Raw genomic sequence first — 23,194 nt, forward strand, 5'->3', positions numbered from 1 at the left:
GACCAGAGAGACGATTAGTTTTTGGAAACCATTAGGGTTGGGGAAATAATTTTTGAATCTGTTGATGAAGAAATAGCTGAGGAATCTCGACATGCATTGGTGCATTCGAGAAATGAAGGAAACCCTATCGAGTGTGGTGATATCTTCATATAGAGAGTGTTGGAGGTGAAAACCGCACCCCGGTTTTCTCCGGTACAAACCGAGATCGGTATAACATAAGTCTGGTTTACTAAGGGATGTACCGAGAAAGATGGGCCGAATGAAACATTGGACCGAATACAGCCCATTAGGCCGAGGTCGGTGAGAAGTCTCTCGAAGGAATGGAAGGTTTCTCTGAGCTCGGTCGAAATAAGAAAGTTTCCTAACGGAAAAAGAAAACTTCGGAGAGAAAAGGAAAGGAACCGAGAGAAAAGGAAAGTCCTCTCGGTCCCATATCGTCGAAGATGTATTTGAAGACCGACTCAAAGGATATATATAAAGGGAGATGAATCGACACCGAAGAACACAAGATATTCCCGAGAAGACTTAGTGACTGAGAACTCAAAACGTTAGGCTCTTAGTTGCATTAAGTCTTAGTTCGTTATTGTCCATCTAAATAACCAAACTCAGTTGTATTTGCTTGATTCGATCTAATAAAAACCGAGCTTCCGATCTAAAGTACTGTTTTGTCCCTTGTCGATATCCACATATCAACAATTGGCGCGCCAGGTAGGGGGCCTTAAACAGATTTCTCAAGTTTTAGATCGGACTTCGGATAGATTGAATCAGCAATGACGAACCAAGCCAACCTTCAGGAGGAAAGAAACCCTCTCGGTGGAGAAGACGCGAACGCTCCAACAGAGCAGGCAGGAGGAACTCCCAGGGAAAACGCTGGAATCACAGCCGGGCAAACCTCCGCAGCCGTAAGAGGTTATGGAACCGAACTTTTGCTCCAAGTATTCAACGCTCAGTTCGAAGCCATCAACAAAAGGAGCGAGGAGCGTTTTAGCCAGATGGCGGCGCAGATCGCCGAGCTCAGTCAAACCCGAACTCCCCTTCGAGTTCGGAACATCACTGAAGACCTTAATACCGACGGAGATCCGGCCGGAACTATGAGGTCTACCGCGGTGGGATCAGCGAACGCACCAGCATCAGATTTAAGTCGAGATGCCGAGTTCGAGGCAATGAAGACTCAACTGTGTGAGATCACGTCAAAGATACACCAAGCAACAAGCGCGGCTCCGGAGATTGAGCGCGTCATTCAAGAAACGCAGAAAACACCCTTCACGCCGCGCATAGCAGGAACACCGGTTAAACACATGGAAAAACTTAAGATGAAGGTCTATGAAGGCAATACCGACCCCAGGCACTTTTTGACGTCATTCGTCATCTGCATGAACCGATACCAATTCAGAACCGCCGAGGAGAGAGATGCGGTCTAGTGCCAATTGTTTGTGGAAAGCCTGGGAGGAATAGCCCTCGATTGGTTCTCGCGACTCGAAGCAAACTCGATCGACAGCTACAAGGAATTGACAACAGACTTCGTCAAACACTTCTCGATGTTCATCGCGCAGAACACCAAGAACTCCGAGCTATGGCAAATAAATCAGGGAGCAAGCGAGAGTCTTCGCGATTTCATCCAGCGCTTCAAAAAGATTGTCGCCAATTGCACGATCAGCGACGAAGCCGCCCTTCTTTGTCTTCAGAAAGGATCTCGGATAAAGACTATCTTCCGTAGCGCGCTCACGCACAACCCCCTCAGACATTGGAAGATGCACTACACCGAGCTAACACTTATATGTCGAAGAAGAAGAAGAAGCCGCCTACGAGCAAAGCTATTCGGCGAAGCAACCCAAACGTCCGAAAGCAACAACTAGTGAACCGCAATCAGGATACGGTCGAAGGTATGAGAATCGCAAGAAGTTCTACGCTAATGCAATCCAACAACCGACCAAACAGTGGAACAACAAATGGGTCTGCGGCGAAGAAGATCAAGACGAGTCTTTGTTCTGCGAATTCCATAACCGCAGAGGACATAGCACCGAAGAATGCAGACACTTGCGTGAATACCTGCTCGGCCAATATCGAAAGGGGCCAATCTCAGTTGACGACCTCCATCGCTTAAACGCGCCCAAGAACAGCGGACAGACCTCGATTGACGATCTCCGTCGTTCGAACATGCCTCGACCGAATAACGCGCAGCTTGAGAACGCGATCACTAAGGATCCGCCAACTCCACCAACCTTACCGGCGTTACCACCGCCGCCACCGAACCCGCCTGCTTTGCCTGAACAACAGAAACGGAATCGCGATGACCGAGCACAAGAGAACCATGCTCCCAAAGCCAGGAAACGCGTCAACATGATAATGGAAGCCATCGAGGCTTGCGGCTACTCAGTTCGAGCTATCAAAGAATACAGTCGACAGGCCGCTAGCGCGCCCAAAGCCCCACAAGATCCGCCGAAAGGGACGCCTTTGGTATTACCGAAACCGACACAATCGGGTTGCATAAACCGCATAACGATGCTCTCGTTGTCGAACTACTCCTCGACGATGTCGAAGTTAGGCGCATTCTGGTCGATACAGGCAGTTCGGTTAACATCATCTTCAAGGAAGCACTTGACCAGCTCGAGTTGGCATCAGATAGGATTGAGCCGTTTATCGAGCCACTTACCGGTTTCGATGGAGAACGCTGCATGACGGTTGGCATGGTCAATATCCCGATCTACCTCGGCGGAGTCGCAAAGATTATCCAGTTCCTTATCCTCGACAAACCGGCAATCTACAACGCCATTCTCGGTACGCCTTGGTTACACGCGATGAAGGCGGTCGCCTCAACATACCATCAATGCTTGAAATTCCCGACCCCCGACGGTGTTTACACTCTCCGAGGAAACCAAGCCGTCGCTCGATCATGCTACATAAATGAGTGCAGACTTCATTCGGCCAACCAAGCTTGTGTCTTTAGTTCGTTCGGACCAACGGACAAGCTCGTCGTCCAGCAGACAAAACCTAAGCAGGAGTCAATCGTTCAAGTTTGTATCGACGAGCTAGGGCCAGAACGTCAAGTCGGAATCGGTGGCGAGTTCGACCCAAACATCCGCGAGCCACTTGTCCAATTTCTGAAACAGCACTCGTCAACTTTCGCTTGGTCGGTAGAGGATATGCCACGGATCGATCCACAGATCGCGTGTCACGAGCTCAACATCGATCCGACGTATAAGCCAATCAAGCAGAAACGCCGAAAGCTTGGACCGGAGAAAGTGCAGGCTGTCAACGACGAAGTCGAGCGCTTGCTCAAAGCAGGATCCATCACCGAAGTAAAATACCCTGATTGGTTAGCAAACCCCGTGGTCGTAAAAAAGAAGAATGGTAAATGGCGGATCTGCGTCGACTTTACCGACCTCAATAAGGCATGTCCGAAAGATAGCTTTCCTTTACCTCATATTGACCGCCTTGTGGAAGCAACTGCTGGGAATGAACTACTCTCGTTTATGGACGCATTCTCCGGGCACAATCAGATTCTTATGCATCCGCAAGATCGGGAGAAGACGTCGTTCATCACGGACCGTGGCATCTACTGCTATAAGGTCATGCCCTTCGGCCTGAAGAACGCAGGAGCAACGTACCAACGACTGGTAAATCAGATATTCGCGAGCCAGTTAGGACGAACTATGGAAGTTTACATCGATGATATGCTCGTAAAGTTACTCATCGCTTCCGATCACGTCGGCCATCTTCGCACATGCTTCGATATTTTGGACCAGTATGGTATGAAGCTTAATCCCACTAAGTGTACGTTCGGCGTGACATCTGGAGAGTTCCTCGGATACATCGTTACACGGCGAGGCATTGAAGCTAATCCAAAACAGATCGCAGCTATTCTCGAGCTCCCATCACCGACAACCAAACGCGAAGTTCAGCGACTCACCGGACGTATCGCAGCACTTAATCGATTCATATCCAGATCGACGGACAAGTGCTTGCCTTTCTATCAACTTCTTCGCGGTAACAAGCACCTCGAATGGAATGAGAAGTGTGAAGAGGCCTTCGCCGAGCTAAAGAAATACTTGTCCAGTCCGCCAGTCTTATCTAAGCCTGAAACCGGCGAGACACTCTATCTTTATATCGCGATTTCGGAGTTCGCAGTCAGTGTTGTACTTGTTCGAGAAGATCGTGGCGAGCAGAAGCCAATTTTCTACACAAGCAAATCCTTCGATGGATCGGAGTATCGTTATCCGACTTCGGAGAAATTCGCCTTCGCCGTAGTTATTTCTGCAAGGAAATTACGCCCGTATTTCCAATCTCACGCGATCGTGGTCCTAACCGATCACCCTCTTCGCACTTTCCTCCATAGCCCAAGTCAGTCCGGACGACTCGCCAAGTGGGCCATCGAACTCAGTGAATACGACATCGAATACCGAGGAAGAACTGCAACGAAGTCTCAAGTCGTAGCAGATTTCTTGGTCGAACTTCCACCGGAGCTCGTCGAAGCTAATCCGGTCGTACAACCCTGGATCCTTCACGCCGACGGTTCCTCGTCTCATAAAGGATCCAGAGTCGGAATTCGTCTTAAATCACCCGAAGGAGAAGTTATCGAGCAGTCATTTTGACTCGGCTTCCCGGCATCCAACAACGAAGCCGAGTACAAAGCATTGATTGCCGGACTACGACTTGCCAAAGGTATCGGCGCCGAGCACATACACGCCTACTGCGACTCTCAACTCGTGGCTAACCAGTTTCATGGCGAATACGAGGCCAAGAACGACCGCATGGACGCATATCTCAAAATCTTTAAGGATGTTGCTTCGGAGTTCTCTACCTTCGAGCTTACAAAGATACCTCGAAATGAGAATGCAACCGCCGACGCCTTAGCCACTCTCGCGACTAATTCTGATCCTGACCTTCGGCGAACTATCCTAATTGCAGCAATCGAGCGACCAAGTATCGAGCCCGCTCCGAACTGCAACATCATTACAAGACGACGTGGTTACGAAGCCCAACCCAGTCTCGCTCCACCCCTCACCCGGAAGACGAAACCCAAAGAGGTCATTCCCGATCCCAACAACGACACGGACGAGCTTAATGATAACGAATCCGATCCCGAAGACGAATCCGAAGGCCAGCATGTTCCAATCGATATCGAAGCTGAAGGAGAGGACGAACCCGAAGATTGGACCTTAGAAATCGTGGGATACATCGGAGACGGAACAGTTCCTGCAGATAAATGGGCAGCTCAGCGACTTAAGGCTCGCGCAGCTCGATATGTGGTCATTAAAGGTACTCTTCTCAGATGGGACGCGTCCGGTGTACTCTTGACTTGTGTTCACGGCAACGACATCATGGAAGTAATGCAGAAGGTTCATGAAGGAGACGGAGGAAATCACTCCGGAGCTCAGTCTTTGGCGTTCAAGATAAAAAAAGCCGGCCATTACTGGCCTACTATGCTTTCTGACTGCGAAAAGTATACAGCACGCTGCCAGAAGTGCCAACGTCACCGAGCTCTTGATGACTTCGACCGCTCCATATCTTTTCATGCGATGGGCAATGGACATCATCGGTCCGTTTCGCCGATCTACGACTCAGAAGCAATATGTTCTGGTCGTCACGGATTACTTCACCAAATGGGTCGAAGCCGAAGCATACCCCGAGATTCATGGAATCGATGTCAAGAAGTTTGTCTGGAAGTTCATAATCTGCCGACACGGAGTCCCGTACGAGATCGTTACGGACAACGGAACCCAATTCACAGATTTTTGTGCCAAGTGGAAAATCCGACTAAGTTTCTCTACCCCGCGATACCGGCAAGGAAACGGACAAGCCGAAGCCACAAACAAGACCATTATTGATGGACTGAAGAAACGACTCGATACCGCTAAGGGAACTTGGGCGGACGAACTTGATGGCGTCTTGTGGTCTCACCGAACTACACCACGACGTTCAACCGGTCAGTCACCATTCTTCCTTGCATATGGCGCAGAAGCTATGTCCAGCCGAACTCAACGTCCCAAGTATTCGCCGAACTATGCTTACCCAGCAACCCGACGCGAATAACAACATGATGATCGACGCACTCGACTTAGTCGAAGAACATCGCGAACGAGCATTGCTCCGGATACAGAACTACCAGCAACTTGCAGCTCGCTACTACAACAAAAAGGTTAAGGGCCGTCACTTTGAAGATGGCGATCTCGTACCTCGCAAAGTCTATCAAAACACAGAAGAAAAGAACGCAGGAAAACTTGGCGCGAACTGGGAAGGACCGTACCAGGTTATGAAGGTTGTTAAGCCCGGCGTTTATCAACTCATGAAGTTAGACGGAACTCCGATCCCGCGATCTTGGAACTCAATGCATCTCAAACGATACTACTACTAGTTCGTTGCGTTTTGTACTACTTAGTCGGAGCAAAAAACACTTTTGTACTTAGAACTACGAATGGCTTGATCCCTTTAAAGGGTACGTAGGCAGCTCGTTACCGAGTCCAGCTATAACATCAATAAAAATTTATTCTGTCAAATCTTCTAAGTTCTAGTTCAGAAATCACAAGGTACCGAACTCCTTGTTCTTACATCGACTTCCTGGCCAGATGTTCGATAGCATTCCACATGAATGCAAACTTAAAAGCCGAGATCCATCTCGCGAGCACCCACATGGTGCCGTGGTAAAACCACATGTTAAAAGCCAGGCCCAGTCCCGCAGTTAAATTTCTAAGTCACCAAGAGCAATAAGCCGAGCACATCTCGCATACTTAGGTTCGACTTAGAAAAACCTTGAACTCGTTTCGTGCGTTTACAGGAGTTCGAATAAATTCACTCTTCCAGTACGAAACGATTCACTTAGGTTCCCCAGGCCGAGGCCGAGTTTAAATGCTCGCACAATAAGCCGAACTCTTCAGATTCGCACCATAAGCCGAGTTCACAACACTCGCAAAACGTAAGCCGAATTATCGCAATTCGCCATCAAAAGATGAGAATTACGTTCGAACATCATCTACTATGTACTTGAAAGATTTTTCTAAGTTATCGACGAAAATAAAGTCAAAATTCAAGGTAAATGCCGACCTACTACTTTTGAAAGGCAAATAAGTTCAAAAGAAGCCAACCGAGCGCCCAGAAATAGATAAAAATTACAAAGTAACCCATGAAAGGGCGGTTGATTAAAAAGAAAAAAATGGAGAGAAATTAAGCAGTCTTCGAGGTAGCAGCTTGGTCCGCATTGAGCATATCTTCGTTCGAGCCGAACTGCTCACCTCTCGCAGGATCCTGCGCTCTGAGTGACATTCACGACCGGAATGTCGTCCTCTTCAGCGAACGGAGACATCCGCTTATCTTCCTCCAAAAGAACGCAGACATCGACCGCACGGAACTCTTCTAAGGCCTTGGTGTGCTTCGCCTCGATGTCAGCAATCATCTCAGGCTGGACCTCGTATAAGCCCTTCTTCTTTAGCTGTTTGATGAAGCCGAGCACTCCCGTAAGCTGGTTGACAACCAAGTACGGCTTCCGAACCTTGTCAGCTTCATCCAAGCTCCGGATGACCTTCTTTAAGCATTTGCATGCTGTAGCATGAACGCTCCTTGCCCGACCTTTCCAGTGCGCAACCAACTCTCGAAGCTGCTCCCTATCTTTCTTGAACTCCTGAGAGCAGGTTTTGAGCCTCGGTCAGTTCAGCTCGTACCGCTTTCAGTTCCGCGCTCTCCTGCTTTAACAAATCGACGGCGGTGTGAAGAGAGTCGTTGATCTGGAGCTCGGTAGCAAGCCTTTCTTCTGCCTTGGAGACCCTCTCTTGCAGCTCGGCCACCCTAACTTGCTCGTCGTATAGAGCTACCTCGTATGCGGCGACCAGAGTGTTAGTCTGGCTAGCGAGCTGCACAAAGTTAAGCATGGTTAGAGCTCTTACTTTGAGAAATATTCGAATGAAGAAAAGGAACTGAGGAAGTACCACGGCAGTCGTGCGAGCAATCCCCTTGTACAAGTTGGGAAACTTGAGCTCGAAGATCGGTGGGAGACTCGGAACGTCGGAGGAGATCTTGTGGTAAAGATCGGCTCACGCATCGACGTTCTCTTCAAAAGGACCCTCTTCGTCATAATCAAAGCACACCTTGGTCCTTTTGGCTGGCCCTTGCTCCGGAGAGTCCTCGGCATGCTCTCTGTTTTGCCTCTTCCGGGAGTTAGAAGTTTCAGGCTGATCCTGAGAAAGGGCGGGGTCCGACGCCGCAGCTGTCGGTGGGTTGAGCTCGGCGGGTGCATCCTGCGCCCGCGAAGAGTTTTCAGTCCTCTTGGTTTTCTTCGAGGACTTCTTCTTTTTCAATTTCTTCTGACCTACTTGATCAGGCGAGTTCGCGGCAGGCAGCAGCTCTTCCGGTTGCTCGGTGGTCCCATCGGTACAGGGATGGGGGTCGGATCGGCCACGTTCGGCTCTTCCTCGCCGAACAAGGTGGGGATCTCGTCGAGTGAAGCATCCTGGCAGTTCGTGTGCGTTTGGCTTGCGAGTTAGGTACTCTGCGTCTTGGAGCAGCTCGAGGCTTATTGGCTCGAGCTTTTGGCTTGCGCGGTTTTGGTTCTCGGACAGAAGCTGCAATGGAAATATGTCAAGGAAGAGTTCGGGCTAAGTTCAGAATAAAGCAAGTAAAATCGAACTCAGTAAACAAACCTGCTTTCTTGGATCGGCGCTGAAGAATTTCTTCCCACACTTCTGGCCAACGACGTTTGCCGGCCTCGCTGAAAGCTGCTTCAAATTTGGAGGTGAGTCCGGAGTTGAGAATGATACTCGGGAGATGACGACCTGCAGAGATCCAAAAAGAAATTAGTAAAATATAAAGTTAAAAACTAGCAGAAGTTTAAGCTCGTCTAGATCTACCGATCGGAATCTTCCACTCCGATTGAGTTGAGATGTCAGAATCGCTGACGGTGAGATCGTTTATCTCAAGATAGAAGTAAAGAGATTCCTAGTCGTTGAATTTACTGGGCTTAGGTCCAGTAACGATGTTCTTCTTCGGCTTAGCATTCGCGGCAAAAAACCACTCTCTGGATTTGTGGATGTTCACCGAAAAGAGATCCTCGAACAACCGACTGGTTGGAATATCACCGAGCTCTTCGCATAAGGAGACGAACCCTGTGTAGTTCGTTATAGAAGCCGGCATTACCTGCGTGAGGGCTACACCTCGCCGATTACAGTACCCGAGCAGACGGGAGGGAATTGGAAACGAAAGTCCACATAGTGTGAAATAAGTCAGGTAGATGCAGAGGAAGCCCTCGGGGACGTCCCATGGCCGATCTCCAGCTTCTGGAATTATGAAGACAACTTTGTCTTCGAGTCCGTTTGCTTCAAGCACGGCACGAACAGCACCAGGAGAAACAGACGAAGAGGGTACGTTGTTGGGACGAACAACTTTTCGTTTCGGAAGAGGCGGTGAAGCATGAATCACGGCTTCGAGATCGTCCTCGGCACCTCCTGTCTCGGCGACGTTTTCCTCGGAATTTTCTTCTTCAATTTCTTTAACTTCTTCGATCTCTTCGATCTCGTGATCGACGTTAACAGCGTTCGGCCCGGCGCGAGCATCCGTTTCAAGAGCTTCTGGTTGTTCTGTCGCTTCGACTCGTGGTCGAGAACGGCTACTGCTGGCACCAGCCGATTTCGAGTTCTTTCGGACTAACTGTGGAGGGCTATTCTCTTCTCGAGACGAGTTCGATAGATGAGGATCTGAAGAGGAAGAGCTCGGTTCTGAGGATTCGCGACGATCTTCCGGAAGGATTTGGTTAGAAGAGGAGTTAGCCGAAGAGCTGGAAGACATTTTGAGTTCGAAAAAGAAGATTTGAAGGGAATCCGGGAGAAATGAAGAACAGTTTGAAGATCAACCAGAAAGATTGAAGGTTGATCGGGAAGTTTGAAGATCGATCGGAAAAATCAAGGGTTCGCGGCGGCGAGAGTTGAAGAAACGAGAGAAAAACTACAAATAAAGACTAGAGAGAGAAACAAAATCTAGAGAGAAGGGAGAGCGGCGTACCTTATATATGCTTGAGCGAGAATAATGAATGCGAGAGGAGGGTTTTTCTCTTATAAACAGTGGGAATCGTGGTTCCTCGATTCTCGCGACAACTCCGGAATTCACGCGCCTCATTGAAGACAGGCGCGAAACGTCCAAGAATGTGAATCGACAGCAGTTACCGAGCTCGGTTTGTGATCCGATAATCGAAGAAACAAGTTCGACTGAAAGTCACCTCCTTTCACCGAACTGAGGGGGGGGGCTAACTGTTGGAGGTGAAAACCGCACCCCGGTTTTCTCCGGTACAAACCGAGATCAGCATAGCATAAGCCCGGTTTACTAAGGGATGTACCGAGAAAGATGGGCCGAGTGAAACATTGGGCCAAATACAGCCCATTAGGCCGAGGTCGGTGAGAAGCCTCTCAAAGGAATGGAAGGTTTCCCTGAGCTCGGTCGAAATAAGAAAGTTTCCTAACGGAAAAAGGAAACTTCGGAGAGAAAAGGAAAGGAACCGAGAGTAAAGGAAAGTCCTCTCGGTCCCATATCGTCGAAGATGTATTTGAAGACCGACTCAAAGGATATATATAAAGGGAGATGAATCGACACCGAAGAACACAAGATATTCCCGAGAAGACTTAGTGACTGAGAACTCAAAATGTTAGGCTCTTAGTTGCATTAAGTCTTAATTCGTTATTGTCCATCTAAATAACCGAATGCAGTTGTATTTGCTTGATTCGATCTAATAAAAACCGAGCTTCCGATCTAAAATACTGTTTTGTCCCTTGTCGATATCCACATATCAATATCAACATAGAGATTTACAAACTCGGATTCCTTAAAGATGATGTTCTTGATGTCACGATAAAGATTCCTCCATCACTTCAAGACAAGGCTCGTTTGTGCAGTTTGCTTGAAGAACAAGAAACAGATGATCTCAATCAAGAACTTCAGGTGGTAAATCCAATATTGATGTCTTTGATCTTCTTCCTGTTAACTGTTAAGAGAGTTCTGTAAAATTTTATACCTTTTAATTACTCTGTTTCGTATTTCATCAGAATTAGACATCCTCTGTTTTAAAAAAAAAATTGTTTAGTAAGAGATTAACACATAGTATTAATCTTTTGACGATAACTAGATGATACAATACACTGCACACTATGTTTTTATTTTGAATTTTCAATATTTGTGTTCTTCCACGATGTATGATGCTACATTTCAGAGAAGAGGGCATATTTATGGAATATCAATTCAATAAAATCATTAAACCCTATCAAACTTAAACTATTTGGATTTGCACGTGAGAGAAACTTATATTTGAAAAAGCAAAATTGAAGGCTCGCCCTACATTCTCATTGTTGTCAAATTACAACAAACCAAATCAAATACTAAAGTAATTGAGATAAAAAGAAAAATTAACTTTAAATATCAGAACAAGAAAAGAGCCTTAACTTAGATTGTAATATTGTCACACGGATATTAGACAAATATCTATTATTTTGTTTTGGTCCACATATGACATATAAGACCAATTATTATGATTGCGAGAGTCTTATTCATAGAAAAAAAAAAAAACCGAAGATACCAAAATATCCAACTTCAACGTAAGCAAACTTGAAACATTACTAAATGGGATAATCAAAGACCCATTAGAGAAAAACTCTTGAAAATGTCAATTTTTCAAGCGCTGTGTAGAATTATCTTCGCACGGTTCGTCGTTTTCTCCAACGTCATGACTTGATCACGAACCCACCATTCCCCTAACTTCATGACTGCATCTGGTACGTAAACATCGACCCTTTCCAACAGGTCCCCGGTCCGGATCAAATACTGCAACAGCTGTAACTGGTCGAAGTCACCAATAAAGTTCTTACACACAACGACCTTGAGAGTCCTTCTCAAACACCTGTATGAAATGTTTTGAAGCCAGTGTATTTGTGGATCGATGCTATGACATGAATAAGTCCTCTACAAAATATCAAATGAAAATATCATGAGCTGACCATAAGCTTTCCTAATTATAAGAGAAGTAGACTTTTGAGAAAAATTTACATATATACGGAAAATATACCTCATATCTCTAAGTTATATATAATAGTTTAAAACTAAATAATAAACCGTCAAAATTAAATTCTTATCTTTGAAAACTAAATTTTAAACCTAATCCTAAACTCTAACCTCAAAAATTAAATGTGAAACCCTGAAAAGTCAACGGTAAACCTGAAAATGATATATTTCTTTGACCTTGAAAGAATTTTTATTGTATTTATTTTAGCATTTTTATTAGCTACTCCAGAAAATATACATATCCAAATATAGTAATATAACTAGTTTGGTATGTATTCTATATACCTAGTAGCAATCTTACTGGCGAGGCGCTTGGCGTTGGATGTACATGGTCGATAGTAAGTGTCTCCAAGTCGGGGCAATTATCGAGAAGGAGCCGAATGCCCATAAACTCTTTAGGCTGCATCTTTGTTCTCAGCACCAAATATCGTACATCCACATCACGAAGCAAAAAAGCTGGAATGTCACATTCTTGAATCACCTTCCAGTAAAAAAAATATACAACATGGTCCGATAATACTTAGTGTCTAGCAATTTAACATATTTACTTATATAAGAATGCTAATACTATTATCTACTATCTACTTTCACAGAATTTACATATCAGAACTACGCACTCAACATATTCTCAACCTTACACCACACTTGATACACATCGCAAAACTATAATCCTCTAAAAGTGATTTAATTAATTAAATAGACTAAAATCGGTAGTGACTATAGTGATAGTGCACAAATATAGTATTTTGTTCAGAATATATATATATATATATAGATTTTTTTTTAAAAAGTTAAAAGACATACCTGAAGGAGATACGGACAAACGGTTAAGGTCTTAGCAAATCGACAAGCGTTAAGAAGACGAGAAACAAATTTTCCTCCTGCTTTGTGTAAGAAGATTGCAAATGGGTCTGTATCAAGTTCTCTCTCTTCATCAAAATCCAAGTATACTTCTTTCATCATCGTATTCACACTCATGAAATGAAGGCATATCATATATCCGGTGTACTTGAAGATCTCTATATTAGGCAAGTCAAAAGAACAAGACTTCAGAGGGGAGTCGCAGTTCACGAAGACCAATTCTCTTATCTTCCCGGCTATCATCATGATATCAAGGTCCCAACAGTGTTTGATACTTAGACTCTCGAGCAAAGGACACTTAGATAGCAAAGATTCGACTTGTCTGAGACTTAACCAACTGATAGAGAGACTTCGTAGTAGTTCTGGGTTTGTGAATCTGGAGGGGTCAAACCCGCACGCCGAAATACACAATGACTCTAGGGTTTTTAGACCGTAAAAACTTGCTGGCAATTCAAAAACAACTCCATGCAACAATGCATCAAGAGTGGTTCTCAAAGAAGGGATGGAAAAATCAAGAACTAACTTCTTCATTCGTCTAGAGACTGCAAAGTTGATCAGGTACTCAATATCTGCCACGAATTCCACTGGATTGGAGAGATGAATCTCAAAACTTTCAATGACATGACCTTGAAATCTAGACACCCATTGATGCATGTAGTGAACAAAAGAAATCCTAGCGACTTTGTTGGAGTTAAACCCGTACATATAGTTGGGTTCTTTAAAGGCAATGTTTTTGATTTCATAGCATAGATTCTTCCAGCGTTTTGACAAAATACTGGTCCTGAGACTCTCTTTAAAGGGCAACAAAGAGATGATCAAAATTAGAAGTACATCTGGTAGACTCGATAAACTGTCTGGTTGGCTTCTTGAAACCCTTTTAGTATCCATCTTGGTTCTTTATCGAAATCCTGCAACGGATAAAGCTTATCATATCTTTTCATTGCAATCTCCACACAAAAAAAATGTCTGTAGAAGCATACATAAAATCAATCCGCCTTAGATAAAGAACAAAAACAAAAGTCCATAATCAAAAAGTTTGGGCTAATGAAAATTTTATTCAAAAACAAAATTGCTTGATTCGCATTATTTAACACTCAAGGATCCTGATTATACTTAAAAAAAAAAAACAATCTGGAATTGTGATATTTGGAGATGAGTAACAGGAAAATAACAATTTCAAACCCTACACAATGACTACTAAATCCTGCATGAACGAACTATTACTCCATTGGTTCGATTGAAAAATCAAGTAAGACAAAATAAGTGGCCATCAATTTGAAGCTTACAACGCATGTCTTGCGTTGCATATGATTATGCTATGTTCTAGTACTTGAATAAAAGCAATGGCACAGAAATTGCAAAATTTGTATCACATAACAAGTTTATAACAACAATTTCTTACTTACATACCTGAGAGCTGATGCTTTGTCCCTAACGTACGCTCCTGATTGGTGAAGATTTCAAGAATTTTTTTCTCCAGGTATTTTGTAAGTTGCACTATTCGTTAATGTTAATATATAAGGTTATGCATGAACCATCTCAATAAAGAAACAAAAAGTCGAAATCTTCAGGTTCAACGAATAAATAAATTTTAGGATGATTTTGTGTCGATTTTGATGAGTCATTGTGAACTTGCTTATTATGTAAAGGATAATATGAAGTTGCATTGTAAAGTTTTCGTAAATATTTTTTTTTGGTCTAAAAACTTAAATCAACGGGGTCATGGAGGAGTTTGAATAAGATACGATATACTTAGATAGTAACAAATATACTGTACTAATTTATAGTAATTGGGGAAAATTTATAACCAAAAACAAAATTAATCAATGTAAAGGTAAGTGGTAGGTGATGGCTCATTTGATAAAGTTTTTTTTCAAAACCATTTGTTAAAACCGATCCAAGTCCTACCAACTTACCTTTTCTTGGTAAAAGACTTATTTCGTATTAAATATTAACGTAATATGTATTTTTATTTGTTTTTGTGTCAGAAATTTGACCCAAATTCTCTTTTTTCATAAAGAATCTATAAAAGCTCTTACTTTGGAAGGATATCCAAGGAGGGAGAAAAATATTGACCAAGAGAGATTCAGTAATGGCAGCCTCAGGCACCGTTGCTACATTCAGAACCTCCGTTTCTTCAGCTCCTTCGTCATCGTCTTCCTCTTCCCAGTTGACCCATTTGAGATCGCCCTCCAAAGCTCTCAAATTTACGCCTCTGCCATCGTCTCGCTCAAGGTCATCTTTCTCCGTCTCTTGCACTATCGCCAAGGACCCGGCCGTTCTCATGGCCGCCGGATCTAACCGGACCCTGTGGCAAAGACCCGATTCGTTTGGGGAGGGAAACCGGATGTCTTGGTGGCTTGTGTAGGTGGTGGTTCAAACGCAATAGGACTCTTCCATGAATTTGTAGATGACATAAAGGTCCGTATGATCGGTGTGGAAACTGTTGGACCGGAGCACAGTTTCCTTAAAGACATGGGACGTGCTGAATACTATAGCGTAACCGACGAAGAAGCCTTGGAAGGTATGGATCGATGCATAGTCTTTTGTTCTGTAATCTCTTCTTTGTTTCATATCTCATCTTTTTGTGTTTCCTTTGATTTGCGGCTTGTAGCGTTCAAGAGAGTGTCGCGGTTAGAGGGAATAATTCCGGCGCTGGAGACATCACACGCGCTTGCTCACCTCGATAAGCTATGTCCCACGTTACCGGACGGAACGAGAGTGGTCTTGAACTTTAGTGGAAGAGGAGATAAAGATGTTCAGACGGTGGCTAAATATCTTGAAGTTTGAAAAGAAAAAACAGTTCCTTTTGTTTGTTTTTTTTTTTTTTTTTTTTTTTTTGAAAATATGTTAAATTATATTCCAAAAAAAACTGATTCTTTACATATTCTATTTGTTAGAAAAGAAAAGCAAGAACTAATGTCGCTATGCTAAAGAACAGAACATTAAGATCTTCAGAAGCTATTTTTAGTGCCGAGTATCAAACCATCTCTCCAGACCCTCTTCGTAGGTGTGATCTCCTGCAATGCATAATTGATAATAGGAGGTTTATTAAACTCATCATGTTTGGTGGTGTAGTGGCGTCCGAGTAGGCGTCGCGTAAGACCATGCCAGACCTGTTGTTTTAAATTTTCAGACAGTGAAATCTTTTGTATTTGTAATTTAGTTGTCCTATGCTTCTCTTGTCGGGACGTTTCCATAATAGAAAGGAAACAGAAAAAAGACTACGACTAGAGCAAATTTGAATAAATATATTATTATCAATTAAAAAAACATTTCATATTTTCTAAAGAGTTTGACTGAAATTGTTCTTCAGTTAGGTGTCTCCGTCTTTGGGTTTTCTACAAAAAAACCCACTTTTGCAGATACAAGAATGATATATTACATTCTTTTTTTTCAAATGCACAAATTTGTAAGAGTATTTCCCCTATCGAATAAAATTCTTTTTCACTTATGTTAATTAAATAAATTTCAGCTTCTTTATCTGACATTGAAGTTTTTTTAACCAGTCATACTTGCAACTTTGCAAGATTTTATCTCATATTTCATATGTGATTCTACATTAGAAAAAGGACCGATTGATAGAAGACATATATTCGCAAATTTATGAGATATAGCATCTGATTGATATTATCATGTTTCCCGTGTGATCCTTGACGGATAAAACAAAAAAAAGGTGATGACTCTGACCAAAAAATAAATATAAATTAATCAATTAACAAATTATGATCGAGATCTTGTTTCAGCTCATATTTTGTTTGGCTCTGATTTGGTACTTGTCTAAATTATCAATGTTTATGGAACTTAGAGTATGCCAACTAAAACAAATTATAGTATTCTTATACGGGCCTGTTTTTTTACCCGACGCTGCGTCAACGGCAGCGACCGAATAAATCAGCTTTGGACGGATAGAAGATAACACACCAATGAGAGGAAAACTGGTGCTGAGGATGAACGCCGATGAAGATTGCAGTGACGCAGCTGACGCTGAAAATTTGCAGTGTCTCATTTCATATCGTCGGTGACTCATCAGTTAATCGGCGACTACTTTTTTGTTAAGTTATGTTGTCGTTTACATTTGTGTTCTATCACTGCTGACATCGTTTGCTTCGTCGCTGCCGCTGACGCAGCGTCGTGTAGAAGAACAGACCCTACGTGTCTGTAAAACAGCATTTTAAGTTGGATTGAGTTTTCATGCTTGATTTTTGTTCTGAACTCGTAATATTAGTATGTTCTTTATCGACATGTCAATTGCAGCCCATATAGAAATTGATTTAAGGCCCAAACTGAGTTGTCACTCTATTAATCATAGAAACAAAACAAAATAATCGCGCAAGAATTGGTCATGAGATTTTGATCATTTGTCTATTTTTACTTAACTATATAAAATAATAAGTATGTGAAGATATTCATCCCTTCAAAGCCATTCTTCATAACTTCCATTTCCATCTTCATTTCTTCTGGTCGTACTTTTTCATTCGGATAGGTGAGATACTTTTTAACGAGTTTATCCAGAATAAAAACTCCAAACACAAAATCAACCGTCCTCTCAATGATCTTCGTCGTGTTTGTACAAAGTTTCGACGTGTGACTGCTGGAAGTTGCAATGAATTTACATATCCTGACCTGATACTCATCATATATCTTCTACCTTTTCATAATGAATTAGGCCTATTGATTTACAAATATTAATTCAAATCCAAATGTTATAATTATAAATCAATGAATTTTGATTAAAATTTTCAAAAAGATAACTCTTAGTACATAGAAGAAAACATGCCATATTTTTACAAAAGTTCTTACGAAAATATTTGGTAAAAATATTTTTAACCAATTTTTTATGTAATTATGACAAAAAATAGAAGTGGTAGAAAATAGGTAAAAAGTTTCATACAAAAAAATATTAAAAAGTAGTAAAATTTATCCAACTAATAACCTACCAAATTTATATTCGTAGAAAATACGGTTAAAATTTGGTAAGAAAGTGGCAGGATCCAATTAACTATTATGCTGGTGAAAATTTTGTAGAAAATTTGTAAGTAAGGAGTTTTTTGTTATTGATATATACTAGTTGATTACCCGTACCATGTACGGGGTAAATATTAACCACAATTCTTTTATTCGAATATGTAAATATAATATATATAAATACAACTATAAAAATGTTAGCTGATATTTATAATTGCAAATATATATGACATTTATGAAATTATAATAATAATCAAATTTATATTTATTTTATAATACAATTGCATAAATTATATGATTTCATAATTAAATTTAGTAGTATTTTTATATGAATAAAATTACACATTAAATACATTAATTAATATGTTTTATCTAACCGGTCTAACATCAGACTAAGATACTTTGCTTTGATATAAAAACATATAAATTATAATATGTATGAAGATTTTATTATTATTAAATATATAATATGATTATTTTTTTAACAAAATTAAGATTAAAGAAAGATGAGATAAAAATAATGTTTAGTAACATAATTAATATTATGTATTAAATTTTATAAATATTTTGATAAGAAATAGAAAGAGAGAGAATATCTTTACAATTAAATGTTTGAGTATTAAATATATATTTGATATAAACTAATCTTTAACCAAATTAATGTTAATGGCATATGATGTAATTAATCTAGTAAGTTGAGTCTAATTTAAAAAATCATTGAGAAGTTTTTTGAGATTGACACATCAGCATGGCAAAGTTGTTAATAACATTTTTTTTTAAGTGTCCTTCTCAAATAATAATAGAAGATAAAAAATATATATATATATATAATTGTAAGTGAGGAGTGTTTTGGCTATAAGTAAGAGAGAGAGAGAGAGAGAGAGAGAGAGAGAGAGAGAGAGAGAGAGAGAGAGAGAGAGAGAGAGAGAGAGAGAGAGAGAGAGAGAGAGAGAGAGAGAGAGAGAGAGAGAGAGAGAGAGAGAGAGAGAGAGAGAGAGAGAGAGAGAGCCCTATATTGTTTTTGTACGTTGTTTTTTTTTTGAAGGAAGGTTTGTTCTTCTACGTTGTTCATCGAGTAATAAGAGAGATATGATCTTGCATCACCTTTTATCGAAATGATTTTGAATCTTAACACTAATTAACATATGTCAGGTTCGACATTTTTTTATTTTATGTTTTTATACGGTCTAATTTTTTTTGTAAGCCGGCACAATTAATTAACTTGTTGATATCACAAAAACATAACTGTATATTCGAGACGTGTAACCGGCCGATCAATGTTAAACCTATTGGATTTGCAAATGACAAACAAAAAACTACTTCTAAACAAATTTGAAAGCACAAGATATATTCTTAATTGCAAATGATGCAAGTCCAAATGCATCCATTGATGATGCCAAATAACACACAAATTTGGAAAAATGCAACTCGTGAACGAGGCAAAGTATACAAGTTTAGTTTCATAAACATATGCACATGTATCATTTTAACTAACTCAAAGACGCACCCAAAACTAAAAGAAGGAATATGATTGGATTTAAGTAGAAACTGCAAGTGAAATTTATAAATACATGAAATTCATAGTAAACAGAATTGTGTTCAACAAAACGAAATGTGAATACGTACTAAAAATTGGAATCAATCCGGAAAAACAATAATTTTTTAATCTAGATGTAAACGATCAAATTGTATATAATATCATATAGATATTACTCAATACAATTACTATTATCTTTGGTTCACATAGATGACCAAGTCCTCATTTTTTCTTGAGGCTAGTATTCATAAAACAAACAAACAAACCAACTTAACCGGATCCAAATGGGAACATCGTCCATCCTCGAAGTTAATAAACCAAACACAAAATCATCACAAATTAAATGGGACAATCTAAACCCATTAGTGAAGAGTCTTGAAAAGATGACCTTTTTCAAGAATTATGCCCAAGAAACCTGAACATCCTCCGAAATTCGCTGCAACATTTCGGCTCCTTCATATGCATACATTTTTTGACTTTCGTCCAACCCATTGGACAAGTATATCTCAACTCTTTCCAATACAGGTCCAGACCCACGCCCACTCCCGGACCGAATCAGATACTTGAGCACCACGGTTTTAAGTGTCTTCCTCATACAATTGTATGTTATGTTATACAGCCAATATACTCGTGGATCAATACCCTCATATGATGTAAATTTCTGAGAAATATGAAATCATTAAATGTCGTGTGGTTTAATAATATGAAGAGATCCATATAGATTTCGCTTTTGAGGATATATAAATATACATTGAAACCAAATAACCAAAAAACGTACCGTGATAGGGCTTGGAGGAAGCATATCGAAAGTTAGGGATTCCAAGTCTGGGCACTTCTCGAGAAAGAGCCTAATTCCATGGAACTCTCTCGGTTCTAACTTTGTTTTCAGCACTAAATGTTGTGTCTTCACCGGTCTCAGCATATGCATCGGGTGGTCAGATTCGTGAATCGCCTTCCACAATAATAATTAAAAAAAAAATATACACACATGTTACTGTCAAAATTACATTCTAAACAATTTTCTGTATACACAAATTTAACCTAATATTTTTGGGGTATTACTCGATTTTCATTAGATCACTATTATCATACCGCGAATCAATAATCTTAAAATGCGCCAGTAATGACTTTAATAGGATTAGATCATGGTAAGGAAAGAAATATAGTCACCTAATGGAAGTATTTTGTTCAAGATAGCAAAGAGTTTGATAAACACTTAACCTAATAATTTCAAACGACTAATAGCTAATCGGTTTATACAACATCTAAGTCTTCAGCATACATACTTTCTGTTCACTAGGCAACAATTACAACCACATCGCAAATATATAGTTCAAACTTTCCAAGAACTTATACTGAATGACCGAATTAATGTGCAGCATTATAATGTAAATCTTAGACTTATAAAATACCTGAAGGAGATAAGAGCAGACTTTTAAGGTCTTAGCAGATCGAAGACTATTAAGCATATCACAAAGCGCTAGTGCTTGTACGTTTTTGTCGTCCAAATCATCATCATATTCACCTAATACCCCAAAATCCAAGTGAACTTCTTTCATGTTCGGATTCATTCTCTCGAAATGAAAGCAGAAAATATCTCCCGAGTACTTGAAGATATCAACTTTAGGCAGGTTAAAGGAACAAGTAGTCCAAGGGAAGTCACAGTTCTTAAAGGCAACTTCTCTCATATTCCCAGCTATCTTCTTGAAATCAAGTACTCCCCAACATTCACTGACACTTAGACTCTCAAGCCTCGAAGCCTTTGATAGCAAAGACTCGAGATTTTCCAGTCTCATATACCCAAAAGATAAGCTTTTGAAAATCCCCATGTCTTTGAACCTCAAGGGATCAAACATCTTGCACGCGTTAACCGTCAAAGACTCTAGAGACGTTAGGTTGTAAACGCTCTCGGGAACTTCGACAGTGAAATCCAAATATTCATGCACATCACGAGTGGTCTTCCAAATAGGTTTTGAGAAATCGAGGATTAGCTTCTTGACTTGTTTTCCGACGGCGAACGCGATCAGGGACTCGATGACACTCATGTAAATAGAAGGACGAGAGATGCTAATCTCGAAACTTTCGACGTCTTGATCTTGGATTCTATCGACCCATTGACACGCATAATTAATAAATGCATGCCTAGCAGAGATCCAGGATGTTTCGTCGAGAGTAGGGTTCACGAAGTCGGATTCCTTGAAAGAAACATTATGCAATCCTTGAAAGGCAAGCAAGAAATGATCAGGACCAGAAGTACATCAGGTAGGTTCGAGAATCTGTCTGGTTGAGCACTCGAATCCATTGTTGTAAGAGAAATATAGAGAATTTTGAGTTAAAGAAAAGATTTTCTGCGGATACTGATGGTTTAGACGCCACAGATAGTGTATCTCTTCTCTACGATGTATATATGTTTATTTTTATTTATTTTTACTAAAGAGTCTTTATATATGGCATGTTAGGTTTTTTTCTAAACCTATTCAACTGAGAGGCGCGTGGATGATATTCTTCCATAAGTGGTACTACCTCATATAGACAAGACTGTTACTCAAAAAGGAGGATGACTCATTCACAGACTGGCACTTAGTCAGATGAACAAAACATATCATCATCTCTCTCGTCTCATGCCCATGTGCTTCGACAATCTAGTAAAAATTTGGGCTTATTTTTGTGTGTTCTCAATAGAAAACTTAAATGGAAGAACATGCAAAAACAAACAAATAAAAACTTACATGGAAGAACATGCAAAACTTCTCGGGTAATATTACACTCAAATACTCAATCGTGTGGAATCTGTAAATCAATCGATCTTTTGAAGTGAGAAAGAACTGTGACGGCAATCGAGAAACTCGAGGATCGAAATGGAGAATATTCATCTAACCGATTTGGTTTGCGACATAGTGAAGACCTCATCACCTTCGAAGACAATGTAGATCAGAGTTTAGTTCCACCATTATAAACTGCTTCCTATATTTTTCTATGGCCTCCACCATCAATTATTTAACAAATTAACCCTAAATCCTTGCTATATCTTTTGCATCTTCCTTACTCTTTAGTAATGAATTTTCAAGAACCCTTCAAAAAATAGCTTTGTTTTTATAATCAACGAAGACCTGTAAAATAAAGGATTCTAAATATTAATTAAAGAAGGGGGGAGGGGGGTCTGCCCTGCTAGGGTGCTATATATAATTTTTTTGGTTATTTTCTTTTGAGCTTTCGACAAAGATATCTAGATTAAGATATATGCTTTGAGCTAAGGTACATTCCCTAGATTAGTGACATTTGATTCCGGTACCGGTTTCCATAGAAAAAAAGAACGTATGCTTTGAAAATATTAGATTGTCGTTGACATTAGTAACATATCTATCAACTTTTTAATTTTAGCTAAAATTTATAAACGTTTTTTTTATATTATGATAGACATTGTGAATTTTGTTTTACAAGAAATTTGTCTTCGAAAAATCTTATAGGCTAGTAAATTATCCAATCTGTTATATGTTTTCTTCGTAATGAACCTTAATTGAAATAATCATAAAGGTACATAACAAATATCAAAAAAAAAAAAAAAACAGAACCTTACTTGAGAAAGTCAACTTTTCAAGTTGATAAGTCCCTGCTAGGACTGATCACTACTGTATATCAAAGACAATAGCTGAAGAACACAAAAAAAAAAGTGTTTCTTTTTCAGTAGTTTAGAAACCCTTTCTATTTGTTTTTTATTTGATATAAATATTTGGAGTACACCTCCTAACAACTTGAAAACTGGAAAAGAAGCTTGGAGTACACGTTGAAACACAAGAAAAC

The 23,194-nt window shown here is 40.6% G+C and overlaps 2 protein-coding genes and 1 pseudogene across 2 annotated transcripts; 1 reads left to right on the forward strand and 2 right to left on the reverse strand.

Moving 5' to 3' along the window:
- Positions 1–11,640: 11,640 nt before the first annotated feature.
- Positions 11,641–15,174, reverse strand: LOC18018839 (putative F-box protein At3g29830). The gene is made up of 5 exons (XM_024155424.1): positions 14,965–15,174; positions 13,720–13,796; positions 12,832–13,522; positions 12,329–12,508; positions 11,641–11,928 (listed from the first exon to the last, which is right to left on the reverse strand). Exons 1-5 carry the CDS (start codon positions 15,172–15,174, stop codon positions 11,641–11,643), a joined length of 1,446 nt encoding a protein of 481 aa, XP_024011192.1.
- Positions 15,175–15,348: 174 nt separating this feature from the next.
- Positions 15,349–15,683, forward strand: LOC18017029 (tryptophan synthase beta chain 1, chloroplastic). The gene is made up of 2 exons (XM_024156823.1): positions 15,349–15,412; positions 15,503–15,683. Exons 1-2 carry the CDS (start codon positions 15,364–15,366, stop codon positions 15,676–15,678), a joined length of 225 nt encoding a protein of 74 aa, XP_024012591.1. The 5' UTR covers positions 15,349–15,363; the 3' UTR covers positions 15,679–15,683.
- Positions 15,684–19,793: 4,110 nt separating this feature from the next.
- On the reverse strand, positions 19,794–21,695 carry LOC18017030 (annotated as a pseudogene).
- Between the last annotated feature and the right edge of the window lie 1,499 nt (positions 21,696–23,194).

Source organism: Eutrema salsugineum, unplaced genomic scaffold (assembly GCF_000478725.1).
Source record: "Eutrema salsugineum unplaced genomic scaffold, Eutsalg1_0 scaffold_2, whole genome shotgun sequence".
Lineage (NCBI taxonomy): Eukaryota > Viridiplantae > Streptophyta > Magnoliopsida > Brassicales > Brassicaceae > Eutrema > Eutrema salsugineum.